The sequence below is a fragment of the Anser anser genome (genome assembly GCF_964211835.1).
Source record: "Anser anser genome assembly, chromosome: 7".
Lineage (NCBI taxonomy): Eukaryota > Metazoa > Chordata > Aves > Anseriformes > Anatidae > Anser > Anser anser.
The window spans coordinates 8505658-8518356 of record NC_139727.1 but is presented as its reverse complement, the minus strand read 5'-3'; the positions used below and the strand labels follow the sequence as shown (position 1 = coordinate 8518356).

General features: G+C 36.9%; 1 protein-coding gene across 9 annotated transcripts in view; it reads right to left on the bottom strand.

Moving 5' to 3' along the window:
• The window catches only part of RET (ret proto-oncogene), a 127628-nt gene that overhangs the window by 6058 nt on the left and 108871 nt on the right, over positions 1-12699 (bottom strand). For all 9 annotated transcript variants that reach the window (XM_083843792.1, XM_083843790.1, XM_083843791.1 and 6 more), the window contains 6 exons: positions 12127-12274; positions 8504-8611; positions 6724-6938; positions 6495-6617; positions 5006-5076; positions 706-843 (listed from right to left, as the gene is read on the bottom strand). In XM_083843792.1, coding sequence (XP_083699918.1) covers positions 706-843; positions 5006-5076; positions 6495-6617; positions 6724-6938; positions 8504-8611; positions 12127-12274 — 803 coding nt within the window. The remainder of the gene's footprint in view (positions 1-705; positions 844-5005; positions 5077-6494; positions 6618-6723; positions 6939-8503; positions 8612-12126; positions 12275-12699) is intronic.

Below are 12699 nucleotides of genomic sequence, written 5' to 3'. Positions count from 1 at the left end.
AGACACCATAATGATTATAGGTTGGTAATTTTCTTCAAAACAAAACAAAACAAACAAAGCAAAAAAAAAAAAAACCAGACCATGACCAGATTTGCAGGCTGAACATAAAATCATGCCTCATCTCCAAGTGCTACGTGAAGAACCAGCAAGGGAAGGTATATCACACAGAGAATTTTAATAAATCAACCAATAAAATGTGAATTATCTCCAAACAGAAATTGTAATGGGCTTATCAAGTCACAGAAAAATTATGTAAAGACTTCCAGGCCAGGATACTTTTTCTCCCATGTAATGCCAGGACATTCAGACAATTAATACCAACAACTGTGGATGGAATGTTTTTGTTATTGGCTGAAAAGTACTCAAATGTTTTCCTGAATATTTTAGCTAGCACTGATTTATGAAAATCTCCCCTTTACCTCAAAAGTTTTGAATATTCAAACTGATTTCACTGATTGGCAAGTGTTATTCAATAGGCCACACATATTCGGGAGGTAGCTGCAAACATTGAGTTGGTAATTCCTTTCCTGTGCTTTACTGTTCATTAATTTCATTACCTTCTTTTGAGTACTCCGTATTTTGATTATACTTCTGAGATACACAGAAGAATATTTATGTGGTGTTTATTCAAACCATTTTTTTTATATATATTTTTTTAAATTTAATAGATGTTTAATGAATCTAATCAAATCAAGAAGTACTTACATTTCTTCACTGCAGTTTTCTGGTCTCTCCATTCTATAGCCTGTTTTTAGGAGGTTAAAGAGTCTTTCAGGAGCAATACCTGGGTAGGGATTGCCTCCCAAAGTCACAATCTCCCACAGCAGAACTCCAAATGACCATCTGAAAAAGAGAAAATGAGCTTTTATATACAGCAGTAGGTTTCAAGAGCTCGGTGTGGCTTTCACCCGACAGATCTCTTTCTAGCGTTTAAGAAACCAACCAAATTCAAGATGTTGCTGAGCCAGAGGGGCCGCACAGGGCCATTGTTTTTCTCCAATACCATTCATTACAAAGATTAGGAACCAAGAAAGTAGAAATAAGGGCTGTCCCTCTTTTATCCTTTGACAAAAGCTGTGTCCTGGGAAGTCCCATCTTCAGTAGAAAGTCCTCCCTCCACATGGTGTCCCAGCTCAAAGGCTGGTTCTTGTTCTGTGTAGTGCTCCTGGAGATGCTTTTTCCATCGGCTATCCCCTAATTAGCACTTACAGTCCTAATCAGACATGAATGTCTAAATTTACAGAAGATGGCTTAACCAGTTACCAAACTGAAGACAGTTTGCTGTCTTCACTGTGAGGTTGTTTTTCTTTGTATGTACAATGAGTTTATTTCAGTCACAAGCAACACCTTTGATGTCAGCTGCTATGTGTGGCCCATTCACTCATTCAGGACTTAATTTACTACTTGGAGATAATGAAAGAAGAGGAAATAATCTATTGTGGAAATAATAAATGACTAAAACGTAGTTTAACATAGAATAGAAAACAGAATAAGCTGTTTTCCAAAATGAACAGAAAAAGGAATGACTTTTTTAACTCATTTTATTGATGAACTCGAAGAAAATATTTTTTTTCAGTGGGTTGGAAATATTTAGATAGATTAGCTTAGTCCATCTTGGAGGACAAACTATGAGAAAAGAGGCAAAAGTATTTTCTCTTCCTTTAGTGGAAGCCTTATTCTAGACACAAAGAAGCCACAAATTACTGGGAATCTGCTCGACTGGGAGAACTTGCCAAAATTTAGATGTTCAAAATGAAGGAAGCCAGCCAACACTGTCTGTTTCACTCAAAGGGGATACTCAATTGGATGCATCTGGAAGCAAAATTACATATAATTTATGACAAACGTTAGCTTTTGTACTCTCATTGGGTAATTTCTCTGAAAACTGCACTTTCAAGAAAATTTTGGGGAAGGTTACACATTTAATGGCAAAACAAGGGAAACGTCTAATTCCCTTTGAAAATTCCATCTCAAAATTTTAGGAGCAGAACTCACCTCTTTGTGCGAGGACTACAGTCCAACTGTACTGCTCACATTTTGAAGAATAATAGTAACCCAAAAAGTACAGCAAAAACAGGCAGACAATCCAAACTACCAGTTTCACGCAGTCCTAAATAGTTATGCAGCAGCTATTCTCCTTGATGCCATTCATTGAATTAATTTTTAATCACTCTGCACATTCTTGAAAGCTAATGAATATTTATAACATTTTAATATACTTTATTAATATACCACCTCATACCCTTTTTTAAGTCAATTATGCTCTAGCATCAGGTTGTAATACTGTCCGTGATTAATTCAAATAAACTCTGTAGCACGGCAGGTTTTATTTTTAAAATCTATCTCTTCTGCTTAAGAGGAATTTTTCAGAATGTGGAAGGAGGGATCACAAGTAATTTCTTAATTAGCTCATGTTGTTTTTTGTAAACGGGCACACTAGAACAGAATGCTGTAGAATGCTGCAACGTTTTCAAATTGTTATACAAATTGAGCAGTATGGGAGGAGAAATATGATATGAAAATTTTCCCGCTGTGCTGTATATCAATGAATAAAAATGTGATCAGAAAAAGCCAGAAAAGAAAAAAAAATAATAATGTGAACAGGAAGACAGTAAGCTAGCTTTCCGCTGATGTCACCAACCTCTGAATCAAAAAGGGATTTTGTGAATGCTGGCAAGTGGTACGGCTATTAAGCACTGCTAACCACTAACTACATAGAAAGGCTTTAAAAGGAAAAAGCTGGAAAACAAATACAGAGTATGAGAAAAAATAGCATACTGGCATGGCTGTTGAATTTATTAACATATGTTCACCTCAAATATAATTGCATCACCACAAAGAATAAGGAATATTATAAAATAATCTTTGCAGTGAGTGTGATTATCTAAAACTAAAATCAATGCTGCAAAGAAGTAATTAATTTATCAGTTTGCTATGCTGTTGGAATGGCAGTCATGGAACCTTGTACTGGAGATGATTTCTTTGCAGTTCTGTGTCTCTCTCAGTAAGGAATTTGCTAAATTAGGTGTTGCTATAAAATAGTCTTAGATTACTGACATGTATAATGCCATGAATAATGAAGGTGACCTCACCGGTGAGTCAAGGCTGTGTGTAAGTGTGGCAGCTATGTAGACCTTTGGTGCAGTTGCACTGAAGAGGCATTACAAAGCACAATGCACACTCTGTTAAGAATACCCAGCACATCTCCAAGAAAGCTGCTACATCTGCATAGCAGTGCACAGAGGTAATATCTGGGAAGATCTGAGAAGTTGTCCAGTTACACAGCATCACTAAGCTACCCTGGGCTCTGAGCTAGCCTGTTTGAGACCAGGTGGGCACCATCTGCAGAACTGTTGTATCACGTGTATGAGAGAGGTACTCCTGAGCTTAATCACAGCCCATCAGGAAAACAAACAGGGAGGTTTGGGTGGTGAGGCACTGGAACAGGCTGCCCATAGAAGCTGTGGATGCCCCATCCCTGGAAGTGTTCAAGGCCAGGTTGGACGGGGCTTTGAGTAACCTGGTCTGGTGGGAGGTGTCCCTGCCCATGGCAGGGGCGTAGGAACCGGACAAACTTTAAGGTCTCTTCCAACCCAAACCATTCTGTGATTCTATGAATCTATCAATGACAGTGGATCCAGGAGATCAGTCAACAGTCCACAAAAAGGCAGTTACATGGCAACACAATCTCTTTCTGGCCCTAAACCATAATGCAAATTGCAGAAAATGGAAAAAAAAATAATGTATGCTTGGAATTTTTAAAAAGAATTTTTTAATTATCTGGGAAAGGTCACTGTAAAGAAGCAGGTCAGCACAACCAATACTCTGAGGAGGAAAAAAAGAAATCCAGAAAGACCTGTAGACAGGCCTTAGTAAAATTCATGTTCTCCTGAGAATTGCACCTACTTTTTTCTTACTCCAAATGAAACAAAAAAAATGAAAGTATTTTGCTAATTCATTTTATAGGGAATTTTCAAGTTAAGCAAAATAATTCATTTCACTAACACTGTTCTGACCTGCAGAGAGAAGAGTAATAACTGAATAAAATTATTTTAAAAAGTAAATATCGAAACGTTCTGAAGTGAAATGCCCTTGAGATCAGTATGTTTTATGCAATTTGAGTTTAATGAAAATATTGCTTTAGTCAGATTCTCTTTTAAGGGGTGTTTGGAAGGTATCCAAAATGCCACCTGGCAGAAGATGAGGCATAAGTACTGCTGCTTTTGCAATCCCTTAGAGGTGTTTGGCTTAAATAAATAATACTTGGTTTTACAGTGTCTGCCTGGTGACTAGCCACAACCACTATTCATCCCAGAGAGAAAGGAATGTGAAAGTATGTGTTCCTGAGTTAACTGTATAGAAACACTCTTCTGCTGGGCTCCTTCCTCATCAGGCAGTGAAAAACAGCTTTGCTGTGGAAGTTTTGCAACCTACTCATCACAGGTGAGGTAGAAGCACATCTTCAGAAACTTAGTTTCCCTAATGCTGCAGACAAGCTTGCATCTTGGCACTGGAACCAGACTGTTCCCCTAAGGTGTGAGCTGGCTGTCATTAAAATTAATTGGAATTATGTCATTGATTGCAATAGGAGTGAAGTCAGACATAACATCACTCCTCTCTTCCCACTCCATCCTGTATCTGCCGGCAGGTGTTACGGACAAGTGATGAACGAGAACTGGGCACTTTGGGTACAATCATTATCATTAGCAAAGGTTAATGATTTTTGTCTAGATCTCCAAAGGCAATCATCTCACATTTACAGATCCAATGCTTGTTGATTTCAACAGGAATTATGTACCTAAATACCTCTCAAAATTTTTCCCTCAGATTTGATTCAAGAGCAAAAAACTCAGATATTACTGCCAGCAAATTGTGCCACCCAGGTTGTGTTCTTTACACCTCTGTCTAAGCGTGACAGCTTTGACTACTATGTAGACTATTTTATTTCCTCCCGTCACCTTAAACAAATGCATAAAGTGTAAAGAAAGCCAGAATTTAAACTTACACATCACTTTGTGTTGTATAGATATGATCAAATAGGGATTCTATGGCCATCCATTTAACAGGTATCCGACCCTAGGAGGGAAAAAAAAAAAAAAAAAAGGCAATTACTGGTCAGAAAATTAAGCTTCCAAGAGGAAAACCAACTTTTTTTCCAGTAACAGATACTCTATTCATATTCATATTCTAATATTTTCCAATGGACTGAATGATTTAGCATTTAATAGGAAAAAGTGAAGAGAATAATTGTAAGAATTTTTTTAAATCACTGAATTTCATGCTCCTTTCTTTCCTTCCAAACACTTCAATAATCTAATTAAGTACAATACTACTTTTTTTTTTTCCCCCCGCATTGTTATCAGCTTAAGCCAGATAAACTCAACTCTCCTCTGAAAAAAGTTTCATCCAAAAACATATGTTTTTCAAGCATGAATGTTTTTCTTCTAACAGAAAATACTCCATTGCTTTTAGGAAAGGGACAAATGCAAAAATGATGGGAAATGATGATTAAAGAAGAAACCTTTGGTTTCAGAACCGTAGCTGGACAATCACAGTCAATTATAGAGTACTAAATTGAGTCTGTAAGTTGCTACTTTCCTTTGGTAGGGATTCACTGTTGAAATCTGAGACATATCCAAGAAAAACTCAGCTTTGAAAAATTTCCTAAATGTTTCATAACCTTAACAATATCACTGGCATTAATATGCCATACATTCTCCTTATTCTCATGAAATACATATATATATATATATATATAAAACAACTGTTTCAGTAGGTTTTAAACATATCCTTTTTCCTTGCTCCCGATTGCTCATCTTTTCCTCTTTTCCCTATACAAGAAGACAGATGTTCTGTTAAACTCTATGGTGACAAGTGTCTCTGAAGTAAAGAGAAAATATCCATTCAGTACATCAACACCCCACCATATAAAACGGAACTGCATTTAAGTAAGTGCATCATTCCTAAAACATCGAGCAACTGGTATGTAAAACACATGTATTATAAGACAGCTAATGCATATGGCAAAGCCCTTTTTATGCCCTTTTTATGTATGATCATGTCTTCCAAAAAGTCTTTTTCTTTCCAACTTATTTTACCTTATAGAACATTCACACAAACAGCACTACTGGCCTAAAAACAAACAAACAAACACAGAAAGCTAAACTTAAAATTCACAATATTTACACAAATATTTTCATAAAATTATAAGTTTAAAAAATATAGGCATATTTACAAATGAGGAGAATGAAGAGAGGAACTAATAGTGACTTAAATATGATAATTTTTACATATATTATTGTCCTGCTAGTTAAGCTTATAATTTTGTTTCATCTTCATTTGTAGTTCTTTTAAATTTAAGAGATTTATTCATAGTTAATTGTTGTCATTATTCATAAAATTAGCTATTTTCTTCTGTGCTTAGGTCCTGCAGTATAAATTCTCTCTCTTGATTAGACAATAATTCTCACAACTCTTTTTAACATTCACTCTACCTTGCTCCTCTTGACATATGAATCTTCTTCATATACATCACGGGATAGGCCAAAATCAGAAATCTTCATTTTGCGCCCTTCTGCCACCAGTACATTTCTGGCTGCTAAATCACGATGAACAAGCTTTTGAAAGAAACCAACAATAGTGTTTATGCTTCTTGTGGAGGAACAAACTGCTGCATGTCCATCTGTCACAAGGACATGCTCAGACTACTATTACATGCTCTACCTTCATTTCCGCGAGGTACTGCATTCCTCGAGATATCTGCCATGCAAATGATATCAGATCTCCCATTGTTAAGGCTCTCTCATCAGGGTTATCCAAATAACTTGAATTTCTGTTACCATCACTACCCACATAGCTTGGTCCCACTTTTCGACTTTCCCTGAGAAAACTGCGCAAGGAGCCATATTTAGCGTATTCCACAATTAAATACAGAGGGCCTGAAAGAAGCACACACATCGATAAGCTTGCAATTAATAGATAACCATTTTTGATTTTTTTCAAAACAGTCTCTTCTAATCAACATGTTGTTTTTAATAGTCAGTGACTCCAGAAACCTTTGTTCTTCACATAAATGGCACTGACGTCAGCCACAGAATTTTTTTCTAGCTTACATCCTCTATGCAAAGCGAGTGAGTTTCAGCCTAAATCAAAGCTAAATTCAGGCTCTAGCCTATTCTCTCACCTGGATAATTTGAGACTGAAGAAATACAACCTTCTTACAAATCAGACCTCTGAAACAACCTGAGTTAGAGAAGCTTTAAAAAAAAGCAACCCAAACCCAAAACACTTTTCTGTAGTGCATGATACTGAGTTTACAAATCATCTGCTAATTCCAGTGTTGTATTTAAGGTGCCTTTTCAGAGCACTTAAAAACATTCTGACATTTCAATCCATTAGCTTCTCCACCCTGTTACCCACATGAATAATATCCACTCAGCATGTTAATGCTAAATACATTTGTCTGCTCTATCAAAACCCTCCCACCCCATACACCAATGAATTAGCTTGATATTTATTAAAAGCCTGTGACTCAGAAACAGTTCACTTCCTTAGGGATGAAAAGATACATTGTACTGAGAAGAAAAAAAAAAATCCCGCCCTGCTAGTTCATTACCTTACTAAAACTCAGAGATGACTCAATCCTGAATTACATTCTCTGTCTACAACTAATAGTGCCATCTGCAACAGAACTGGGTGAGCAAAGAAGGCAGGCCTTAGCGCAAGGTTGCCACACATATACTGTAATTTTAGGCTGCAAAAATCACAAACTCTTTAAGGGAGAAGGACCACAATCAGAGACACAAAAGGAAGAGGATGTTGCCTTGCATACCCATTTAACATGAACAGAAATTATCCAGACTGATTCCTATGCACAGCAGTGACAATTTGTTCCACTGGAAGTTTTAATACATGGATCTGAAAATTTCTTTCCCCTTAAAATATACCTTTCAATGACTGTGGCTTTTAACAAATATCACAGTAAGAGAGAGACAATAGTTTTGTGACAGAACAGGAAAACTGTGTGTCAATCTAACCATCAAGCTCTACTTTAACAAAGGGATCTGTAGTTATTAAAAAAAAAAAAAAATCACCTCTCTCCCTGACTCAGGTCTCAAAGCACTGTTATAGTATGAATAATAGTAAGAATAATGAAAGCTCCATTAAACTTTAAATATAGTCCCTATCTGAAAGGTTTACTGAGCAATAGTATTAGGAAAATACATACTGTTAGGAGACAACTAGTAGTAGAACGATTAGTTTCCAAATAGTTTCAGAATCAAAATGAGTATAGAAAATACCCTTGGGAAGAATGTTAGTTACACTGAATTTGCATTTCCTCATCCCTTCCAAGTTGCTTGTCTTATATGCCCTCATTTTTTCAGTCAGAAGCATATTTAAAAGGTGTTCAATGTTTTTAATCACTAGTCCAAACCCAACAATGAACTGCTGTTTATTTCCTTTTTTGAAGTTTTCATCTTAATAATGAGTTTCTAATATTTACCATCTTGACTGCAGGCTCCGTGAAGTTTGATGACATGAGGATGGTTCACCTGTTTCAAAAGGTTGAACTCTGACAGCAGGTCTCGCAGCTCACTCTGGGAAGCATTTTCTGCAGGTGCCCAAAAACATAGTTGTGGTTAGGAAAGCATTATCCGAAAGTTCTCTTCATAACATCTGAATTTTGAGATGCACCATTTATCATGGAGTTGGCAAGAACTTAGAAAACTCTTTCCCACAGGAGAGAAATGTCCACCGTCCTGCAGTCACTCATATCGGAACCAGGCAAATGAGACAGCTGCTGTTCTGGCTGGGTGAGCTGCCATCATCACCCCTCTGCCCTGATACAAAGGGCTACACAAAGAGCAGGTCAGCCAGCAATCAGAAACAAGAGTCTTCAGTGTCTTGCAGATGCCATGAAATTATGACAGATCTTTTCCTGTGTTCTAAAGCTATTCCTAGGGTGAATCAGAGCAAACTAAGAAGCATGTGAAAGCCTTTTGTTTGTGTTTTTTTTTGGCTGAGCAACCAAAAAAGACTTGCTCAGTTATCTCCCTATGATTTAATCCTCTTTCTCCGAAATAAGTTTTCCAATGGAGTGAAAATCCACTTATCTACTGGCTTACCGTTGTAGCACACATCCAGATTTAGAGTTCAGAAACTAAATGTACAGATCAGATTGATTTTACTGGGAGACATATCTGCAGTCTTTGCTGATGTCAGTGACAGTAGTATGACATTATGTAGCCCCCAGAGATTTCCTTAGTCTTTCAAGCATTTTGTTTTTGCCGAATTCGTCTTACAATCTTCCTCTCTGAACACACTGGGGTTTGAAGGAGATCTTACTTACAAAGAAACCACAGGTCAGAGCTAAACCTTTGTGTGCCTCATCCTTAATGACCTTGACAGAGAGAATCTCCCTGTATTGTTCCTATATAGTGTTATTACTGGGCAACTTACAATTATGTACTGGCCCTTACTTTAAGTTAATTTAAAAAAAAAAAAAACAACGTCACTTTCTGATTTTTGTTACCATACTGTTTGCTTTCTGTGAAGGTAGTAAGCACCAAAAGGATACATTTACATATCCATTTAAAATGTGTGTGCTCATAGTTTGCCCTGATTACAATAATATTTGATTCTGTTCTACTGTATGTTGGTATTGGTCTGCTATATTGTCTGCTTATATTATCATACAGAGAACCTATACTCAGACTTGAGTCTTCTGCCTCACAGGAAGTGCAATATTAGATGATCACTCACTACTTGTAAGGAGTACAAAAAACATCAATTTAGCTAAACCAAAACCAAACAATATGAACATTATGCCTGTGAAAAATTTATTTTTCTAGCTCTGGGACTGCATAGTATGTGCAAGAAGAGAAGTTCCCTGGGGCCCCTGCTCATCTGTATTCTTGAAAAATCACCTTCTATAGTTGACAAATGGACATTATTAGCTCTGAAGCTTTATGCCCCTTGTTTTTAGCAAACAGTGAATGATATCTATTTACTTGTTTGCAGGTGTTGCGCACTTCAATTTTATTCTGAGGGCTTTCATATCATGCAAGATCCATATGAGTAAAGCGCTAGAAAAGGACTGAAAAAAATTCTCCCTCTGTTCCTTTAAACCCCCATCCACAGCTCCAAGACTATTTTGGCTCAGCTAATTCCTTAGCTCTCCTTGTTCCCTCCCCAGAACATAGCGCCAAATTGACAAAGTAGGAGAAGTCCTACCTTGTTATGTTCTTAACCACAGGTTGTGCCAAACTACACAGTTAGGAGGAGATACCAGGAAAGAGGTACCTTTTATGAAATAAGCAGGAGGCTTTCTGTGCTAATTTACTGGCTTAAGATCAGGCAATGTAGAGTCCCTAATGCTAGGACAAGTAACCCTTTGCATCTGAGTATAAATCTGGTTCTGCTATATGTAACAAGGATAGGATGATCGGTGTTGGCCTGATCCAAAATGACTGTCCCTTATCCCTGGCAGCATTTTATAGACCACTTTGGACTAAAGCAATATTTATTATACTTGTCATGTGTTAACAGTAAAGTTAAACCATTAATGGATAAATATTTCTAGTAATGACAAATGTTCTCCACAATCAAGTTGGAAAATGTAATTTCAGGTGACTATGTGCAATGTAATTTACATTACAAAGGGATTCATTAGAGCCCCAAGTATTACTGTAAATGTCAGACCAATTTATTAAAATAAGGTGCTTAAAATAAAGGGTTACTCCTTCCTACTGTCAATTCTGTACTTGGTAATAGCTAGGGAAAGCTGAATGTTAAATCATCTGCAAGTAAAAGCAATATTTTTACCACTATGTCTTGGAATCTTAACTCAGTCACATGTTGTTGATGACAATGTGCTAGAAAATCAGTAATACTGAGTGCACAAATAAATATGAAATAACAATCATGACAAACCCATTTACAATGACATACAGGTTGTTACTTGAACATTGCAAGACTTGACTAGTCTTCACCTCTGAAAAGACTTAGTTCTAAATTTTTTCCATATGACCTATCTCCACTGAACCTCTTGCAATGTGGGCATGCACTTCGTAAACCATTTACTCTTTTGGTAAAATAATGGAATATAAAGCATCTTTGCTTTAAAGCAGCAGAAGATGGATTTTTTTCTCTTTAACCATATATATATGTTTTTAATAATAAGCAGCAGCAAATAGTTGAGGTCATTCAGAAAAAGCTAGCTAACCAGCTAAAGGAATCTTCTTGTACCCGTAAGCCTTTCTGAAGGTTCTTGTTTCCCATCTTCATCCTCTACTTTCCTAGGTGCCTGATACGTAGGGACTACATGCACTTATGGATTAGCACACAAAACAACAGAAAAGGATACAGTTGTGTGAATAATTGACCTCCTTCACCACCACTGCATATCTAGTGAAGTCATCAGGCCCAGACATTAGATATGTAAAATCTACGTTCATATTTAACAGTAAAGGTGGCAAAATGTATGGATTACAAGCCAGATTCAGCCTCCGCCTGAAATGTACACTAATACCGGAGAACTTCTACTTCAGAGACCAAAAAACAACTAACCAAACAAAAAAAAATCATCTTTTTCTTTCAGTATCATTTCTTTTCCTGTACGGCAAAGAAACAAGTATAAATGGGGCTTAAAACTAAACAGAGACAGGCACAAGAGCTCAAGGTCTCATATTATCATCCTAACATAACCTAGGAATACATTTTTTCCCTATCTTTAAAGTCTTAGGCAGAACTGAAGACATCACAAGAAAACATTAGGCTCTTCAAACCAGTTTGGCAGAATTCCTGGTAATTGAAAAGTAGATCAGAAAGTACAAAAGTAGATGGAATTCTCAATCAGAAAAGTAACTTAATAGGCCTATTCTGTCTCTTGCCTTGCTTATAACACGATTTATTTTAAAAGCTCTGCCAAAGATAACTGCAGGAGGGGAAGGGAGCATCAGAAAGCTTTAACATGCCCTTGCAATATTTCCATCAATGCCAACCAAAATTAAATGGTACTGGTTGTTCACAGCTGACATTTTACTTTCATGTTAGCCCCTTTTCAAATCCATGCAGAGGTTACAACAAATAGTTTTCAAAACATTTCAGATGCAGATGGGAAGGTACCTTTTAGCATTTTCACTGCCACAGTAGTATAGCCAGCTCTTCCCTTGAGTCTGAAAGCTGTTGCCTTGACAACCTTTCCAAATTCTCCCTCTCCAAGAGTTTTACCAAGGACCAAGTTCTTCCGAGGGAATTCCCACTTCGGATCTTCCTGCAGGAGAGAAAAGGAATCCTATAAGACGAGTAAGAACAGAAGTGGCTAGCTACAAGAGAAGCATTAATGTTCAATAGGAGATTATTCTTCAGGAATAGGTATACTTTGGTGTACAATTTTGGTTGCTCCCTTTTTTGTCAATGAGTGCATTGCTATGAAAGCTTCTGAATCTCTAAGCATTTTGCAAGTGTTTTTACATTACCTTAAAATCACCTCCTTCAAAAAAGGCTGAAAATGCAGCCTGTGGATAATAGATTATATTTACAGGACTTAGAAATTGTGTACAAATGAAACACAAAGTGATACAATATAAATGCTTGCTTTCAGAATAACTGTGAATATGTGACTGTAGACTTCACTGAGAAGTAAATCAGTTTTACTTGAGGAATAAGGCTTTCCCTGGAGAGTTCATCAGACACAAC